The sequence below is a fragment of the Thunnus thynnus genome, chromosome 24 (assembly GCF_963924715.1).
Source record: "Thunnus thynnus chromosome 24, fThuThy2.1, whole genome shotgun sequence".
NCBI lineage: Eukaryota > Metazoa > Chordata > Actinopteri > Scombriformes > Scombridae > Thunnus > Thunnus thynnus.
Genome location: NC_089540.1, coordinates 3,774,134 through 3,793,484, shown reverse-complemented (window position 1 = coordinate 3,793,484; position 19,351 = coordinate 3,774,134). Strand labels below are relative to the sequence as shown.

General features: G+C 42.2%; 1 protein-coding gene and 1 long non-coding RNA gene across 3 annotated transcripts in view; one reads left to right on the top strand and one right to left on the bottom strand.

Annotated features, from left to right (window-relative positions):
• Positions 1-1,266: 1,266 nt before the first annotated feature.
• The window catches only part of LOC137177150 (fidgetin-like), a 36,495-nt gene continuing 18,410 nt past the window's right edge, over positions 1,267-19,351 (top strand). The window contains exons 1-2 of one of the 2 annotated variants that reach the window (XM_067583278.1): positions 1,747-1,883; positions 2,831-2,861. In XM_067583278.1, coding sequence (XP_067439379.1) covers positions 2,837-2,861 — 25 coding nt within the window. In that variant the 5' untranslated portion in view covers positions 1,747-1,883; positions 2,831-2,836. Of the gene's footprint in view, positions 1,884-2,830; positions 2,862-19,351 lie in introns of both variants that reach the window. The other variant, XM_067583277.1, reaches the window with a different exon arrangement.
• LOC137177109 (uncharacterized) lies at positions 10,194-18,177 on the bottom strand. Its single transcript, XR_010925966.1, has 3 exons — positions 17,448-18,177; positions 11,103-11,204; positions 10,194-10,710 (listed from the first exon to the last, which is right to left on the bottom strand). It is a non-coding gene; the product is annotated as an uncharacterized lncRNA (long non-coding RNA).

Genomic DNA, 19,351 nt, shown 5'->3' with positions numbered 1-19,351 from the left:
GAGTGTTGCAGCAGTGTCTAATCTGCTGCAGCCGCTGCTCCAATAAACAAAGACAGAGAATATAACAGCAGGTGGGGGAAGGAAGCTTCCACTTTTCTACATATGCTCCTTACTGGTGACTCAAGGACATCATGTTTAACTGAATGGATGCCCCCCCCCCTTCCACCACCACCACCACCACCACCTCCTCACCCCCAACCACCCTCCCTCCCCTACCTGCAGCCCTGCAACCGGACCTCATGAAACCACACTCATCACAGCATGCAGTCATCTCTCTTAGTGTGTGTGTGTAAGCAACTTCTTTTTTTTTTTTTTTTTAAATTTTTGCTCTTTTTTAAATCAACCTCACCTTTAATTTTATTCACCATAATAAGTAGTATTCTCAGTGAGTCACATAAATAACCTGGCGCGTGCACCGCCAACACGTGGGGGTGATTAGGAACAATGAACTGACAGTTATTCCATCTTTGATGTCTTGTTTAAATATGGTCTCCCCGCTGATGCTTTGATAACGCGCTAACTGGGACATTTTTATTCTAATTAGGGCTTCAATTGCTAATTCCATATTGCTGCTATAATTATCACTGGGAGATACGCGGACACTGCCGGCGTGTTTTGGAGTGAGATTCCGGGCAGACAGGGGAAGCAGGGCCGGCCCTAGCACATTTGGTGCCCCAGGCAAGCTTCACCCCAGACCCCCATACACCCCTAACCCCCCAAAACCCCCAAACCCCAAAATAATTAAACAGATAAATAGATGAATACATGTGCAGCAATTGTTCTTAAGACACAAACATGCATTTTGTTTTTGCAATACTTACCTTAACAAATTCTAATTACAATCATCATAAATAGACAATATAGAAATGAACTATAAATGTAATTTCAATAGAACTTTAAATATAAAAATAAAAATATGTACATGCAAACGATTCATGAATAATATCTAACATAGATACAGATACAGCATTAGAATGTGTAGATTCTTTTGAAACAAATATACAACTAATTAAAAACTTTCACATGACATAATTTAAAACCAAAACATATCAAAGCTCTGGGCAGGCACCATGAAGCCAATGCATCCGATAGGACGTTAACCGCAGCTCGTTTCCAGCGCATCGTGAAATTGACTTATTATAACTGCCCCCCCCCCCCCCCCCCCCCCATTAGATGGCACCCTAGATGGTTGCCTAGGTCACCTATAGCTAGGACCAGGCCTATGGGAGAGACAGGTGTGCAGGTTTGACCCCAATGTTCTGTGGGGTTCCCAAACTGCGGCCAGGTGGGGGGCTGCCAGGGGACCTGCAGTGCTCTACAGTCTGTCAGAGTTTCTGCTTCATATATCATCTGCAAGCAAAATTTCCAAATATCAAACAACTTTTTGGGAGATAAAACATCTCTATAACTCCTTAATAATTATTTTCAATTACATCCATACGTTATATGCATTTTAACAAGACAACAACAACAATTCTCTATTTATCTCCAAGATTAAAAACTCTCTTTATATATTTGTATATATTGTCAGAAATGCTCTTAAAGTAAACCTTGCCAACCTTGCCACACAAACCAGAAGCCCATAATAACCTTGTGGGCAATAATTGGAATTGAGGATTTTTTTTTTTTTTCCTCCTTTTACCCTTTAGACGCATGCGCAGTGGGGAGCGTACTGGTCAGTCTGAGAAGCAGCTGTTCAGGGCTGGTGAAATTCCAACATGGCAGTGGCTGTGGTCAGTGTTTCCTGCGTTAACTTGGGATGGTTTCAGCTCGCACGCAACCCGGCTTAACCTCGGCACCCCGTTCATCAGCAGAACCCCTCCCCGGGATCGATGAGACCCTAACCCCCCACTTGAAAGGTCGACCTGTCGCTAAAAAAACAGGTAAGGAAGGATAGTCCGGGGATCCGCTGCGTCTGCAATTAGACAGAGTGGTCAGAGCAGACAGCCTCTCTAAGGCAGGCAGGCAGGCAAGGCAGGCAGCGCGTCTGTAGAGCAGAGCAGCTCAGCAGCCTGTGCACGCCGCTTATATCGGAATAATGCATGTGCACTTTGTGATTTAGCAAGTTTCCCCCAATTGCAAAACGATACCTGAGCGTGAATTGCTGTGTGCGTTATTTATTTATTTTTTTTAAATGTGATTTTTCGAGGAGCGCACCTGCGCCACGGTTAAATCGCAGAGGCATGGACACGTAGGCTGCACTATAGGTTTCCCTGTTTCTATGTGTCGGCTGTGCGGCACTCACTAAATAGCAAAATTACACAACTTGCATGCACACACACAAGGCTTTTTCCAGCCTCCATCCGGCTGCTGCGGCGATACGGTTACAACAAGTTGCCCTATGCATGCGTGCAGAGAGCGGATACAGTGTCACCGCAGCGTGTGTGTGTGTGTGTGTGTTTTTTTTAAAAGCTGAGGCGTTTTAGGGCGTTATCAGCTGATTTAACTTCACGCGACTCTCCGGGTATCATCTTCACACCAATCGGCCACAAATCAGCTGAGACACACCAGTTGATTTCTCTCCGTGTGTGTCAGCCCGGGCTCCACTTTCTAATGAGATGCATGTAGGTTAGATGCTTCTCCTATTGAGTTGCTCGCTCCGAGACTTGAAGGGCCCACCTTTCACACGGCTTGAAATCCGAGCAGTGCTGGACCAAAAAAGAAAAGGAAAAAAAAAAAAAAAGAAAAGTGTTCCTGTGTGTAATTTAAAGCTTTTTTTTTTTTTTCTTCTTTTTGTTGAGGGGGAATCCTTCCGCTTTTTCTCTCCACAAATTAATTCCAATGCTCTCATCTCCTCTTCCTCTCCCTGTTCCTCTTCCTCTTCTCCCAGCACGACATGATCAGCAGCAGCAGCGTCTATGGTAGGTGATTTTCCATCAACTTCTGCACTTTTTTTTCCCCTCTCTCCCCCCACACTTGTTATTAATGCATTAGAGGGTGTAATAATGCACAGATGAGTTTCAGTGAGTGGTGGAGGTGATGGGAGATTTGTCAGCATGCCGCACACTGGTTGTGTTTATGTGTAAAAAAAAAAAAAACAAGGGAACTATTTAGTGGAAGTGACAGACAACCTGTGTGCATGTTCACACCTTCAGCTTGAATTTAAATTGTGTGTTAAATAGTTTTTTTTAAAATATAAATTAAATCTGCAGAATTGCAGGAGTCACGTTTAGGTTTTTCATCTTTATATTTTCTTTATATTACAGAAATGCTGCACTCTTTACACATTTTGCACACGATTAGAACTACCTGGTAATTAACACGTGCAGACTAAAAAGTGCTGCATTTAAATTGCACACTCCTTCATTTGCAGCCATTATTATTTTCTATTATTATTTAGATATTCAGTTATAAATCTGTTCTGTTAATATTGTTGCTAAACTTTTACAATAATCAAACCTGCAGATTAATAAGATAGAAATGAGTCAGAAGTTGTTGTTTTTTTTTTTGCTCACTTGTGTTTAAACACACACACTCTCACACACACACACACACACGAGGCGGTGCAGTTTTCTGTCGATTCAGACATGAAAACACACCGTCAAATTGACTAATCATTTAATGAAGGAAGTGGCATGTGGATGTAATTGCATGTGGATGTAATGTGATGGAGTCATAGTGAACCAGGCCTGGATCACATGTGAAGTGAAAATGCATATTTATTTCTTAGTTGCACTTTCATATTTCATACTTTGTTACATTAAAGCTGAATTCTCTTATAATTACTGTGAGGGAATTGTGGGTAAATAACATAAATATGCCGCGTTAAGGACTCGCTGTGAGCACAACTTGCACAAATATTCGATGTATTTAATACTCTTTAAAAAAAAAAAAAAGGATGGATGAAAAATGATTTGTTTAGAACGCTGCAGAGTGTCGTCGCAGGAAAAAGTGTTTTTATTTTTTTTGTTTTTTCTCCTCTAACTCGGCCCTCACTATTTGTACAGAACAATGGTGGATTGTTGAAACTGATAATAGCCATCCCACCCTGTTGCAAGTGAGAACCTCAGCGGATAGCTTTCTAATGAATAATCACATCCTGAACCACAATGTACTTCTTTCTGTACACACACACACACACACACACACACACACACACAGGGGCTGAAGTTCCACGATTGCACATTCTTGGTTTTTGTAGCAGTTATTAGTGAGGACTCAACCTTTCACCTTTGATCTTTCTCTCTCTGCTCTCTCTCACATTCAAGTCTCTCTCTCTCTCTCTCACACACACACACACACAGTTACTTGCTTCACATCATGTGCTGTTTCCTCATTTCTCCTGCTGATCCACATGTGTGTGTGTGCGTTTAATACCTTGTGAATGCTTGCATGCTCATATCTATCCTTATAGTGTATATAAGTGTGTGTGTGTGTGTGTGTCAAACTTTTAACTGCACTGCAAATCCTGAATGCAGGATGACAACGCTTCTTTTTTGAGCCTCAGGTGTTGTTTTATCATTTAAAATGATACAGATATGCAGGTGTGCATTCATTTGAAATAGCACATAACTGTCAGGTTAAAAAAATCCACCGTTTCTGCAGCTTTTTCATGTTAATTTAACATCTGACTCGCTTTTGATTGCACTTCTGTTTCTGATATGTTTTTAAGTCAAGTCTCATGCAATCGTCAAGAGAATTAACTTCTTATGTGGGCATATGGGGACTGATGGGGTTGCATGAAATTTAAGTTTGTGTGTATATGTGTGTGTAAGTGACACAGGAACACATGCGCAGCCACCCGTGTATCTGTGCGTGTGTGTGTGTAATGTAAATAATGTAGCTACTCAGCGGTTTGTTTATTCCTCTAAGTCTATTTGTTTGCTATAGTCCTCGGCTTAAGATCCGTCCTCTGCATCCGCTGTCTGTGCGTGTTGCAGTGACAGTAGCAATAATCCCCCTCATTATACACATAACGTATCGCCTCACATCTCCGGCAGCCCCCCGATACAGCTAATAGGGACAGAGAAAAGGAGAGATAATAGGAAGAGAAGAAAAACTGCTTTACAAACAGGGACCCCTTTACTCTGCCTCTCCTCCACTTTATTTATCTAAATACGGACTTTCCCTCAAATGAATAGAGAGACGGTGTGCCGCGAGGGTGGCTAAGCTACTCCCAGTGGGGCCGTATAAATAAATTATCCTGACACTTTCTATCAGTCTGTAATGTTTACCATTAAAAGCTGTTTTACCATCCCGGAGCCAACGGCGTGCGATCCAGCCCGTCCCTCCACCCCCCTCCTCCCCCCCTGTGGGACTTCTGCCAGATGTAAGGCGATGTGGGGGAAATATTGTGCTTTTTTAGACACACAGAGAGAGACATTTGTTAGTCTCCGCCGCGTCCATATCAGTGGATTTCTCCTGTCTGCACGTCCTGACAAAGGGCCCCTTCAAACGAGATCCAGGCAGGGTTGTCATCTTTTAGCAAATATGTTAAGTGTTATCTTTTGTGCTCTCGGCTCGCCGAGCGGAGCTGGACCCCATGGGAGCCCGGCGCATGCAAATAGAACAAATCCCTCTCGGACCTGTCTGTCTGTTTCACTCTCTCCATCTCTCTCCATCTCTCTCTTTCTCTCTGTTTTCTCATCTTTCTCCCCTCCCTCCCTCTTTCTTTTCTTTCTCCACGTTTGCCCGACAGTGCGTCAGCCCGTCTTGTCTCCTTGCTCTCTCATCTATTTCACTCTTTGTCCACTTATTCTCCCCTCCCTCCCCTCCCTCCCCACCTCTCCTCTTCCCTCCCTCCCTCCCTCCTCCTCCTCTCTCTTTCTCTCTCGTCCCAGAAGACAGTGCTCGGGCTGTGTGTCAGCTAACTGTAGCGAAGCTGTGTAGTCTTTGTGTGTTTCTCTGCGTGCTCGCTGACAGCCCCTCCTCGCTGATCTAAGTTCCTCTCCCAGAGACGGCAGGCAGCTGTCGGTAGCGCCCGCTGCCCGAGACGCGTTTCGCCGTAGATGAGCGGACGCCAATTCCTTAAAATCCTTGACACCCTGATCCACTCAATCCTCCCCTCCTCCCCCCTCCTCCTCCTCCTCCTCCTCCTCCTCTTCCCCTCTTTCAAAATTGGTGGAAGCTCACTGGCTGCATTTTTTTTTTCCTTTCAAATGTAGGTTTTGGGATTTTTTTTTTTTTTTTTTTGGGGAGGGGGCAGTGTTGCTGTGACTGACAGTTGCCGGTTGATGGATTTTTTTCTTCCATGTTGCAATTGAAGTCGACCTTTCTCTCAAAAACACACACACACACACACACACACACATACACACACACAACTCAGCTTTATATTCATTCTCATCTGCCCTCACGTCTTTCTCCCAGTGCTGACTGGTTATTATCCAGTCAAAATCTGATGGGTGTACTTAAAGCGAAGGGTATCCACATAAGACTGACTCATGGGTGGAGTAACACTTACAGCTTACTGTTGTAACCCTGTGATGCCTAATACCAACATAATGCTTGTGTGTGTACATCACAGTGATACATACTGTATCAGTCAGATCAGGTGTGTTTGATCAGGTTCATTTCCCCAAAATCTGACCAGTACTCAGGATGGTACTGAACTGGTGTGTTAAGGTATCATAGAATATCTAAAAAGTGTAATCCTGGACTAGAATTCTAATAGCTGGGTTACATTATAAAGTTAAAAATGCTAAATAAATGATATTATATTGCAGTTGAAATAGAAGATGTGTGTCATCAGTGGTTTTGTGGCAGTTCCAGGGTCAGCTCAGGTCCCAAACTGATCTAAGATCGGCGTCACCAAATTTCCACCTCTTATTTCCCCATCCTTGAGCAGACGTTTCACCAAATTCATTTCCATGTTAATTCCAGCATTAAAAGCATTATCTCACTTTCTTTGAACTCTGAATCCCCCAAAATGTTTGAAGTTTCTTCTTTTTATGTAATGCATCATTTTCATAGGTTTAATCAAATCAAAGCTGTAGTTTTTTTTTTTTTTCTCTCTCTCTCTCCCTCCCCTCCTACCTTCTTTTGCAATCCGCTGCCCCCTTTTCTGAATTTTAAACAGACCCCCGCTCACCTCCCTTTACTCTTCACCAGCAATCTCCACCACCCATGGCCCGGATTCTCTGGCAGATATTAAAACATTCATCGCGCGGAAGCGTTAAATATGCTAAGGACTTATTAAAAAAAAAAAAAAAAAAAAAAATCTAACTTCCACTTTGGAATATTCCGCACCATTAGACCTCAATAGACATGGCGGCATACAGCTTATCCTTTACATTGTGCCTTCAAATGAGAAGGCGCCGTTTCTAATTAGGTTATTGCCATGGAAGTCTTAAGTTAAATTGTGCATTGATATGCGGAGCTGCTCGCCACTCATTTGGCCCGCCGATGGAGGAGAACCGCGCCGACATGAGCCTTTTTTTTTTTTTTTTTTTTTTTTTTTTTTTTCCACAGGGCCAGAGAAAATGACAGCTAGGAGAGAGGAAGGATCTGACTGTAATCTCTCGCCGCTGCTGCTCTTCTCTTTCTGGCTCTGGCTGGATGATCTGATTTTGTTAACAGCGAGCCTTGGCTAGATAGTGGCCGTCTGCCGCCGCTCCCCCCCCCCTCCACCTCACCCCTCCCTCTCTCCCCTCCATCCCTCCCTCCTCCCCTCCACCCCCACCTCCCCTCTGCAGCTCAGTTTGAACGTCTTGATTAGCGAGGCATCTTTGCGCGGCGCGACGGCAAGTAAGTCGGGCACTTTTGTCTGCGAGGCGGCAAAGGTGTGCGTGCGTGCTAATGAACAATGGCTCATTGGGTGTGAGGGAGAATATGTGTGTGTGTGTGTGTGTGTGTGTGTTTGAGCTTGGCAGGCTGCCAGGGGATGGACACAAAGGATGTTGAGTGGCTGGGCGTGTGGCACAGCATCACTGAGCTGCCTGTGGCCCCTGGGAGACGGGCACAAACTAGAAGCGAGAGCAAAAACAACTGCTAACGCTAAATAGCTTTAAAATTTTGCAGCGTCCATTGTTTAACTCACATCTGTGCTTAAGTGAAAAAAGTGATGCGTGCACATGGTTTTTCCTTGAACACAGCCAATAACTAGCGATTAATTTCATTATCGTCATTGTCGATGAACCTGCAGAGAACCGATAACTGTCCATCCCAGTTTCCCCAGAGTCCAAGGTGACGTCTTCAAATGTCTTGTTTTGTCCGACCAACACTCCAAAACACAAAGATGTACGGTTTAAAATGATATAAAACAGAGAAAAGCGGCAAATCCTCACATTGGAGAAGCTTTACCTAGAAAATATAAAGTATTTTGCTTAAAAAAATCTGAATAATTGCTGATTATTACTGTTGATCCACAAATCGTTTCACCTTGAATCAACATCATCTGTTCATGTACCCTGGCCTGCTGGGGGAGGAAGTGCTTGTATGCTTACTTGTGATTGTGTTTGTGCGTGCTCGTATTGCGTGTGTGTGTGTGTGTGTGTGTGTGTGTGTGTGCGTGCGGGACAGGTTTCCCTACTGGAAGCAGGCGAGAGCATTAGGATGTTGCTTGTACGACTCAGTTGGCAGGATGGACACATGTGGTAGATTGCTAATGATAGCATGCAGCGTATAATGAGATCCTGCTCTCCGTCTGTCTCCTCTACCTGGCATCATGCATTAACCATACAAGAGGAAGAGGAGGCACGCATGGTATTGACTTTTGAGTGGGTGTCTGCTTGTCCGTTGTAGGTTTTGTTTAGCGCTCAGAGGTCAGCATGGCTGCAAGCGCTGCACATTTATAACAAGTATTTTTTCAAAAAAAAAAAAAAAAAACAAGAGAAAAAATTATGACAGAAGCTCATTTTTTGTACGGGGTGGGTGGGGGGGGGGATCTCTCTTCATCTGTACCTCTTGAGCTCTGCTAAATGGTTGTAAATTGATTTTGGACGTGCTGCAATGTATACGCTTAACAAGCCAAATAGGTTCAGTTTGTGGGTTAGTTTGTGTTATATGCACTCTGAAGATTATTCTATTAATGTATTCCACATCCCCATAATCCACAGTATGTTGTGTGAAGGAGGGAGACATTGGCAGCGGTCCATCTTCTTGCCCAGTAACATATATTTATCCTCTTCACTACACAATCCTCTAGGCTGCTCAAATCCCCCAGGGGGTCCCAATGACATGCTTGCTAATGTGTGCTTTGGAAACGGAGTGCTATTGTATCCCCTAAATCTCACAAAGCACTGTATGATTTGCCCATTGTCGCTAAATCGCTTTGCTTGTGCCAAGTACTTGCATCTCACAGAGGCTTAATGCTTTGAGGGTTTCAGGGACAGCTTCGAGTTCCCCTTTTGTTGATTTCGGGGAAAAGTGCCAAGACTGCTGCGCTGAATATTGTTTTGAGTACGGAGGAGGGAGGGGAAGAAGGGCCATTGCCAAGCGACTCCATTGAGCCCCGTGAATGGGCCATTCATATTTAGGAGAATCACCCAGATGCCATATTGTTGGCTCAACAACGCTAAATATTCTCCAACAAGGATGGGATTGTAACAGGTTTTTGAATTGTGTAAGTGTGGAAAAAGGACGTTGGGAAATGCGGAAGAAAAAAAAAAAAAAGTGTCCAGCCTTCACTCTTCTTGTGTGGTGAATAGTACAACAAAGACGAGAACTGTGACATGATAGTGTTCTCATTTCGCTGAAAATGTTTTATTTATATTTTTAGTCATGCAAGAATTGAAGTATTGTAAGTCCAAATAGTCCTCACGGTGGACCATGATTTGTGTGCACTTCGCTCTGCATTGTTCTGTTGGAAATTAAATATCAGTCAGTTATGTTTTAAAAGTGAAATGAAGTTTGCAAACTTTTAAACTAAATCAATTTGATATTTTATGCCTTTTTTAACAGGTTCAAATATCTGCTTTAAATAATTTTCTTGATATATATCCAATGTTTGGTAACACTATATACTTATATCTGACTACAACTACATTACAGTGTGTTATAAACCCTTTGTTAATTTATATAATGCTTATAAATGCTAAATAGGGGAGGTTAAAGGTCAGTGTTTAATGTATTTCTTCATATTGTGGGTAAAGAAATACAATTACTAATTTTCAATACTAATGATTTTCAAATCTGATATAAAATGACATCAAGTATTGTATTTAGTCTTGATGCCATATTTTAGTATCAGCAGATTTTAGTTGAACAAAATCTGGAAGTAGTAACTGTGCTGTCAGCCTTCAGAAGGTTACAGTCTGAAGTGCAAATATAAAAAGCATTAAAATATCACTAAGCTCATCATTTAGAGGCCGATAGATGCCTTTGATGGAAAAGCAGGGCGTGCCGCTTGGTGTGGCTGCCTCAGGACAGCAGGTACTAGTGGGATTCGATCCCAGGCCAGCAGGAGCGGACGGTATGTTGCTGCTGAGCCCCGCAAAATCCCCCTCTGTGCACACGGAGCTCTCCGAAGATCCGGCCGCACTAAACAACCTTGAAACTGCCGCTGTAAGCAGCCGAACTCTTGTCCCCGCACCGTCAAAAGGGTCTAAGACACGACTTAGCAAAATGTCATTGTGGTCTTTTATGTCATGCATGCACTGAGTATTAATCACGACTGGATCTGCGCCTGAGAGGCTGATCAAATTTATTGTTTGGCTGCACGGGACAGTAATGGGTGTTTAATTACTCAATAAAAGCCCTTTTATAGATTCCCAGGCCTCCTGTGTGTTGAGCAAATGGTATTGATCTGTCTCCGGGCTGCAACATGATAGCCTGTGAAGGAGAATTAGAGCCGTTAGCCTGCTAGCGCTTTCTCATTCATTAGCTGCATTAGCCAGAGGGTGGTTAAGACGTAGCATCATTGTTAATACCAAAGTCTCAAAGGTTTTTGTGTCTGCCTGGTGTTGTAAAGCTCCGCACACCTCATTTACACAAATATGGATTAGATGAGCAATGAATAACATTGACCAGTGTGAAAAGTGTTTCCATAAGAATCTCCAAGAGAGTCGTTTTTCTTTTAAAACATTTCCCTCAGTGCGGTTTGTCAATGGACTAACCACAGTATAATCCACAGGACTAAATTTGACAACGCCCTCAGCCAAGCCGTGAGCTGTATTAGTCGGGCTACCATCTCGATGGCATGTGTAATCCCACCACTTCCCCACCTTCTAATCTGTAATCTGACGGCTCCTCCTCCTCTTCCTCCTCAGAGGCCTAATTCTGGATCTCTGTCCTCTCCTGCTCACAGCACAGTCTGGAAAACAAGTCTGAAAAGAAGGAAAAGGCTGAATGATAATGACAGTTTGCCTCAGCCTGTCCCTGACATGGTTATCTGTCCATGCGTTCATGTAAGCATACATGTTGGGTGTTTATATGCAGGCCTGCGCAGTGACCACTCTCTCTTTTTTTTTTCCGCCTAACTGCATCTGCCTTGCAACCATTGTTCTTTTATGTTCAGAGAATATTGCTGCTTCTGTGAACCAGCTCCACTTCTCTTGATGCACGGCGAAACCACTGCAATATCTCCCTTGATGTGTCTATATCAAATGAATGTGGCCTATTACAGACGTGGTGGAGTCAGTTGGGTGGCTTTGTGGACAAAAAAGGGTCTGCAAGAGACCATGAAAGAGACATTGTCCACTATGGACCATACAGTTCTTTTGTAGATAAATGGATTTTCATGCTTATCAACTCGGACACTGACATGAGTGAAAACTGTGGAGAATGTGGAATTATTCTCACTCTTCGGCCGTACACATGGACAACTGTAGTTTCAAGTGTGTGTGGTCTCTTATTGTTCAACAGCAAGGTTTTTTTGGCGGTGTAACATTCAAATTGAAAAATATGTACTGCTGATGCCACAAATCTGCATTGTGCAGGGAGCCAATTGTAGGCAAAATATTATTCACATCCACATTTTAACATACAAACATTTACCGTATGTGCATATTGTTATTGACCTTGTATCTCCCAAATACCAGCCAAAGAAAACAAATTTAAGATTTTAGTTTGTTCATCATACTTTTTTTAGAAGGATCCCTTAGACCTGGGCCATATGGATGAAATTGATATAATGATATAAATTGAAATATGACTGCAATAGGATATATCACAATATCAAATTCAGCCAGTTTTTAATTACAACTCGTTTGGAATCTAGGGCTGAATGATTAATTGCTTTTATATTGAAACCACAATTTTTAAGGAGGGCAGAATACAAATTGCAACATCCCCAATTTTAATCGTAATGTACATAATTAACAGTGTCTTAACAAGCTGTAGCAGAAGAAAGTTGAAGCCAGTTGCTTTCACCGGCTAAAATGACTAGAACAAACTGACTCAGCTGTAGCTAATTAACGTTAGCTCTGGTAAAACAACAAAAAGAGAAACTCTTGGCTTTTGTCTGGTTAATCAAGTAGTCTGCACACTTGTGTCTACTTGGCCAGATGTTTTTATGGAAGAAGAAAGACTACTCTTTATCATTTTTGATGTTTGAAAAAATAAGGAGTGGACTTTGTCCTTTTGCTGTTCATAAAAGACTTCTACATGAAGTGATTGCTTCACGTCAATTTAAAAAGTTTGCTAGCAGCTATCTTGGTAGTTGTTGAGTGTAAATGAAAGACAGATGGTGAAAAGAGTTGTTGGACTCTCTAGTTAAACTCCTAAGTACTTCATATCTTTGTTTTAATCTTATCACATTAAAGTTTCAGACTGGTGAGTGACTCCCAGGATTCAGAGCTGTGATGTTGTCGTGTCAGTAACGTTTACGTTAGCTTAAGCAGCTACAGTGCTGTCAACTCATTAGGTGTCATCTGTGCGACATCAAAACATTGTCAGACATAACATACCAGCAGTTTGTCATTATTGCCATAACCTGACAACTATGTAGCTATTAATAAACATAGTACAATTTTTGAATGTCATAAATTCAAATACTTTTGAGTAATGTCAAATATACAACTGATAGCTTATGCAAATAGCAACAACGTTATTTTATCTGATTCAATTAATGTTGAACCACATAGGTTTGTCTCTATGCTTGGTGCATTCATTTGGTTAATAATAGTTAGACCATAAATACAGGCCTGGAGTTTAATCTTGGAAAATAAGCACAATTTAAATTGCAGTATTAGTGATAGAAAAATCACTATTACATGTTTTCCTCAAAAAGTTCAGCATTATGTTTTTCTTCATGCATGAACATGATATGATCTTATGGTAACATTACAACCCCACCCAAAACTGACAGAGCATGTCATCATTCATATAATATAATATAAATAAAAAATGGCAGTAGAACGTTGTCACCTGACAGCAAACAATATGCAAGTAGAGAATTAACTCAAACAGACATACACCAGCTCCCTTGTTTCATGTTCTAATCCCCGGCTCAAGTGTACATATATACAAGCATACTCGTACACACACACACACACACACACAGACACACATTAAACCCTGTTCACATTCCACTGCCTGTGGGGCGCGAATGAGAAGCGATGTCTACTCGATGCGGAGCCAGTGATCTAGGTAATCTGCCTGTGCTGTGGGACAGGTCTATTGGTCCACAAATCAATTGGCTTCATGTCCGTGCCATTAGGCTAACATGGCGTTGCTGAGGCGCTGAGAGCGGTAAACAGACTGTTTAATTCCCCTGGACACCGGCCAGGTGGACACTCCTCCTCCTCCTGTTTCCTCCTGATCCCTCTGTTTTATTTCCCCTCCTCTTCCCTCATTCTATCGTCCTCTTACATTCCTTCCTCCTCTCCACTTCAGTCAATGCAGTTATTCTCAGTGGACGAGTGCTTACAGGAATATTGCTTGAAGGGATTGTGTATGTGTGTGCGTGCATGTGTGTGTGTAAAGAGGAGAGATTTTGGCCAATGAACCCTTGTTGTGCTCTGTCCTCCAGTACTGTGTCTATACTGAGTAAGTGATCCCTTGGGATGCAGTACACACATCCCGCATCCCTCCCTATCTCTCTCTATCTACTTCTCTTTCTGTGTCTCTCTTTCTCTTTCCCTCTCTATGTTTGTCTCAGTCTTTGTTTCTCTCTCTGTATATCTATTTCCCATTCTGTTTATGTCTCTATCTGTCTTTCTCTTCATGTATCCCCCCCCCCCTCCCGCCTCTTTTTCTCTCTTTCTCCAGACAGAGGCAGCAAACAAGTACAGTAATATGAGGAGGCTGCATCAAAAACAAACACACACACACGATTAGAAAAATGGACATTTATGTCCGGGCTGCATGAAGTTTACCACTTCCTCTTTTGCACAGCTACACTAAATAAAACAACACCTCCGTCCTCCTCGCTTTTGGTCTCCCTATATGGACGCGACTAATGACTTAGCTTGTATAACGTCAGCAATTCAATTTATCCACTTCACCGCCGCACCGTGCATCCTGTTTTGTGCGAGTCTTTGTGCTACAGTATGGTAATTGAGCCGGTGTGTCTTGACAGATGAGTGTTGTTGGCAGTATCACTGTTGTGTGTCTCATTTCCTGCACGCTGTTGCCGATTGACTGATAAGATAAGAGGCCCGTAGCCACGTCTGAGAGCTTCAGCACAACTAACAACCTGATGAACGGCAGCGCTAAAGCCGTGATTAAGCCGCGGGGAAGCTGTGTTGGCTCAGGCACTCACAGTAGAACTTTGAGGCCAACTAAATGTCACATGTGCAGAATGAGAACAGAATCTCCTCATGGTTTTAAGAAAGTGATTCAACTTAAATTCACATTACTGTTGTCCAGAAAACCTTTACAAATGACACACTAAGAAATCTGTGCTAGGGTTGCAGATTTGCCCATAGCACCAGAATGCTTTACTGTTGCTAGGAGACGTTGAAACCCTCTGACACATCTGGTCAGCTGTTAGTACAAGTTGTTGACAAGGGCTGGAGCATCCACAACAGCATGATAATGTTTACGGAATGAAACCATCTACAGGCTTAATGTCAATCAGTTTTTCAGTTGCTGAAGGCATGCAGGCACTCACTGTAAGGCTGCTTACTGAGTAGCAGAGAAATGTGTTTTCATAAGGAGGCATTGGAAGTTTGAGGGGGAAGTGTTTAAAAAAATACCGAATAAGTACTATATTCAGTTAATAGCAACAGGCCTAAAATAGGCATTACCACAGGAAATTGATATGTCATGACGAATACCACAACTTGAAAAAAATGAAAATATAATGGCCTGAATTTCAGGCTGTTCCGTTGGCCCTTCGTTCCTCGGCCTTGACTCATCTCCCTCCTGGGACCTCAGTGGTGGAATGACATTCCCCTTCCAACAGAGTCACTCCTTATCTTGTGTCACAACTCATCTCTTCAATAAATACTTCATGCCCTTTTCTCCCCGAAGAATCACATCCTTTTCATTGTTCTTCTACCTCTCTCTACCTGATCATATTCCCATCGTCTTTACGGACCTGAAGATATTAATCTCCCTGGTTCTCATACTTTTTCCTGGACCAATCACAACCATGCTCGTTTTGAATCATGTGATGAAAAAGCAGACACAGAGGCAACAGAGAAATATCGGTACCACAACAGAGTGGTGCCTGTCTGAACAGGAAATGGGTTAGTTCTTAAAACTGGATCATCATTTGTCTTTTGGAGAAACAGTATCTTGGTTTTTGTCCAGATGACAAATAAGTACAGATCTTGTGTTTGCCTCAGGCTTGGAGCTGCGCCCTACAGTAATAAAGCTGTAATTATTTATTTAGTAAGAGTGAAAACAAGACTTTCTATCTGCTGCTGCTGCTGCTGCTGTGAGAAATATTGCACGGAAAATATGTGAAAGTATATTAAGTTGCCAACACATAGACACAAACATACACATCCACACTGTTATCAAGGTCCTGGTCTCTCTCACTCCAGATCAGGCAGAACTGGAGGGTAAATGTCTAATTTTCTGTTTGCTTCACAGCTTTAGTAGCTTTGAGTAGGAATACGGTGGTTATTGCTGATAGTGTCTTTAATGGATTCTGTAGCACTAGAACTCTAACTGAACAACGTACAAATATATTGTCAATTGATGTGCTTAGTGGTGAATATTTCTCCTGGCAGATGTAAGGTTGTCAAAGCAAAATGTTATTTCTCGCTAAGAAATTTCGTTGACCCTCCAGGACGACCAAAAAAATGTACCAAATTTACTGATGACAGCTACTGTACAAATACTGGAATTTTAATCAAATAGTGACAAACTACTGGTGGGTCACATCTCAAGTTCAAGACTGACTGGAATGTCCAGATCTGTATCAAACATTTGACATTTTCATCAGCAGTATTGCTTTGTAAGTAGTTGAATGAACCAAATTGTTATTCGGGCCAAGACAAAAAATGACAACTTAGTGAAATGACATCTGCAGGCTGCCTGGCCTTAGTCATCACATCTCAGAATGTTAAACCAATCAAAAGACAAAGTTTCAAATGGTACTCCTTCTCAGGTACTGTCTTAAGTGTAGCTATGCCCAAACACTATAGATTTAAATTGGCCAGCCACTTTCCTGATATACATACTCTAATAGAAATTGTATTACAGAAATAACTGTTTAACAATAACGTTCTCAACTACAGTACAGCAAATTGCCTGGTTTGAATTGTTCATAAATGCAAATATTGTTATAGCTAATAATTAACATTATTAGCCACTTCATTAGCTACCTATTCTATAGTAGAGCTTTCACTTTTTCCAAAAAATAAAGTTTGAACAAATAGAAATGTGTGTGTTATTGTTTGAATACAGTCAAAAGCAACCCACGTAGCCCACTCCTAAACTAAGCTATAGAATTGTTCTGCCTCGCTAGAGTGACAAGCTAACGTTACTTCAGGACAGTCAAGTTTAACAAAGTCATAAACACACCAGTCATCTATGGTTTCGAAGGCAAAATGCTTCCTCACATTACTTCTCAGATGATTTGCTTTCATGATTATGTGTTTAGCTAAAAATGGCACAACTTGATAGTTTTCCCTGTTTTGCGTTAGCTAAGAGAACAACAGTAACCTAGTAACAGGCTAACAGCGTGTGCAATTTATTAGATGTATATGCTGAATTTTAGGAATGGTACGGCTTGTGTTTATGAACTGTGTATTTTGAATTTGAACAGATCATTATAGATCAGACGTATTATTTTTTCCCCACATTTGAATGACAGTTTGATTTCTGAATTTTGGATAAGTGAAAGCCCTACTTTATAGTTAACTGTACTTAATTAGTATTAATTAATTAGTAGTATATTTAACAGAAAAGTCAGGGGTTTCATTTTATTTATTACACAACCTGTAACCTATAAAAGAATATATATATACGGTATATTTACATTATTATCTTTTTTACATATACTTGTACACCAACCCTTCAAAAATAATCAGAAAGTTGTTTGCCTTTTTAAGGTGTAGCCACAGTGACACCCTGAGCCCAGACGGTTGCTGAGCCTAAGTGGCTTCGACAACAGCAGGCAGAGTACAGAGCTTTATTTACTTTACAAGTAAATACTGTATGTCTTTTATTACCTTGCATGTACAGATGATAGCGTCTGCCAGTGCGCTTGTCATTTCAGCCCGTGAAATCAGTAGTCGCAGGATAAACTGAGAAGCCTGTGTTCACAGTACACAACCTACTACCATGTTCATCGCCTGTGAATGTGATTACAGCTATTGATCGATAGACAATGACACGATGCTGGTGGATGTCACCTGAGGAGAGAGAGTGTGTGTGTGTCTGTGTGTGTGTGAGAAAACAGGCACACAGAAAAGAAAGGGAGCGTATGTGTCCATATGCTAGTGTTCATGCACGCACTATGCCTGCCTGTGTGTGTACATGCGTGTGCGTGTGTGCATGTGTGTGCATGTTAAACCCAGATCCAGTGTGGTAATGTGAGATCACACGTAGCCTGTTAGCCAGAGCCTTACATCTGCTGTCAGCCACTCGCTCTAACTCTGTTAAGGACGTTATTGATTGCTCATTATTACCCCGTTCCCTGAAAGATGAGCGTCCCCTATGATCACATTAAATCTCTCCTCTGTCCAATTCTCCTGAGATGCCTTCTGCTCATTGGTGCCCATCAAATTTCTCCTCCGAGATCTGATATCAAGCAGCCTGACGTTTTTTATTGCCTCTGGTTCTCTTTGCGTCTTGTTTGATTTACTCCAAATAACTGTCTTTTTTCTTTCTTGTTTTTTTTCCTTCTCTTTTTTATTTGAACGGACGCAGTTTAGCTAATTGATGTCTTTAGTCTGTGTAATGGAAATCAGCAACCACGGATGAGCAACATTTGAAATTATGATTTGTTTTCTTTTTATTAGCGCAAAGAGACGCTTCAGGTTTTCATGTTAACTTTGTGATCCGTGTTTATTGACTTGATAGCAAACAAGAGGAGCTGACAAGAGAGTCATAATATGTACTTTATTTGTCAGAGTGGGGCTATTTTAGCTCTGTTGCATTTTATTTAAAAGGCAGCAACACTCAGTTGTGAAAGAGAAAGATCTTCACAAACGTACAGCCTCATTCAAAAGCGACAAATTCGCTTCACTGCTTAAAAATTCAAATTCCTCCCTGAGCCTACCCCTTTAAAGTTGCATGCCCTTTCTTGTGCCTCACGTTGTCATTTTCGCTGACGATAAACAGTTGTTGAAGGTGTCACGCGTCTGCCAGCCCCTGTAAAGTTTGGGACTGTTGAAATCCAGCCCTCAGTGAGAGGCCATCTCATCGGCCTCCGCCGTCCCCATGAATAATGCAGCGCTATCGACTGTGTCAGTTCAGCGCGAGGAGACGCAACAGCAGCCAGCTTGATATTCAGCTGCTGAAGCTGACTGGATGCCCTCACTTTGAGACAAACTGCTGGCAGACTGCTCTGACTTGAACAGACAGGACATGAATCTGTTCGTATGAGATGACTGTGTCAGTGAAGGTAGTTTGTGTCCCAAGGAAGCCCGAGTTTCTGTTCGAGTGGGTAGGGAGGCTGATCTGAGCAGAGAAGAGCATGTACAATAGCACAAATGTGTGTTCATAAATCTGTATACATGAGCTCACAAATATTTGTGGTCTATAGCACACCATATATATATATATATATATGATATATATATATATGTGTGTGTGTGTGTGTGTGTGCTTGCACCACACTCTCCAAACGTGTGTGTGCCTGCGTCCTCCAGCCGGCAGCTTGCAGAGAGCTCTAGTGAGAATCTCCTGCCCCCTCGACACGACCAGTTCAGTCTCAATGCCACCGATCGATGGGCGTATTGATCCGCTGTTTGACTGTTTAGACAACCTGTGTGAATTCCAGCATAATGCGAGCCACAGTGGATTTAAAGACGCACGCGCGCAGGCTTCGCCGACTCGTGTCCGTATACCTGCTTTAAACGTGAACATGTCATACCTGAGCGCCCGCAGCTCCAGATATACAGTGTATATG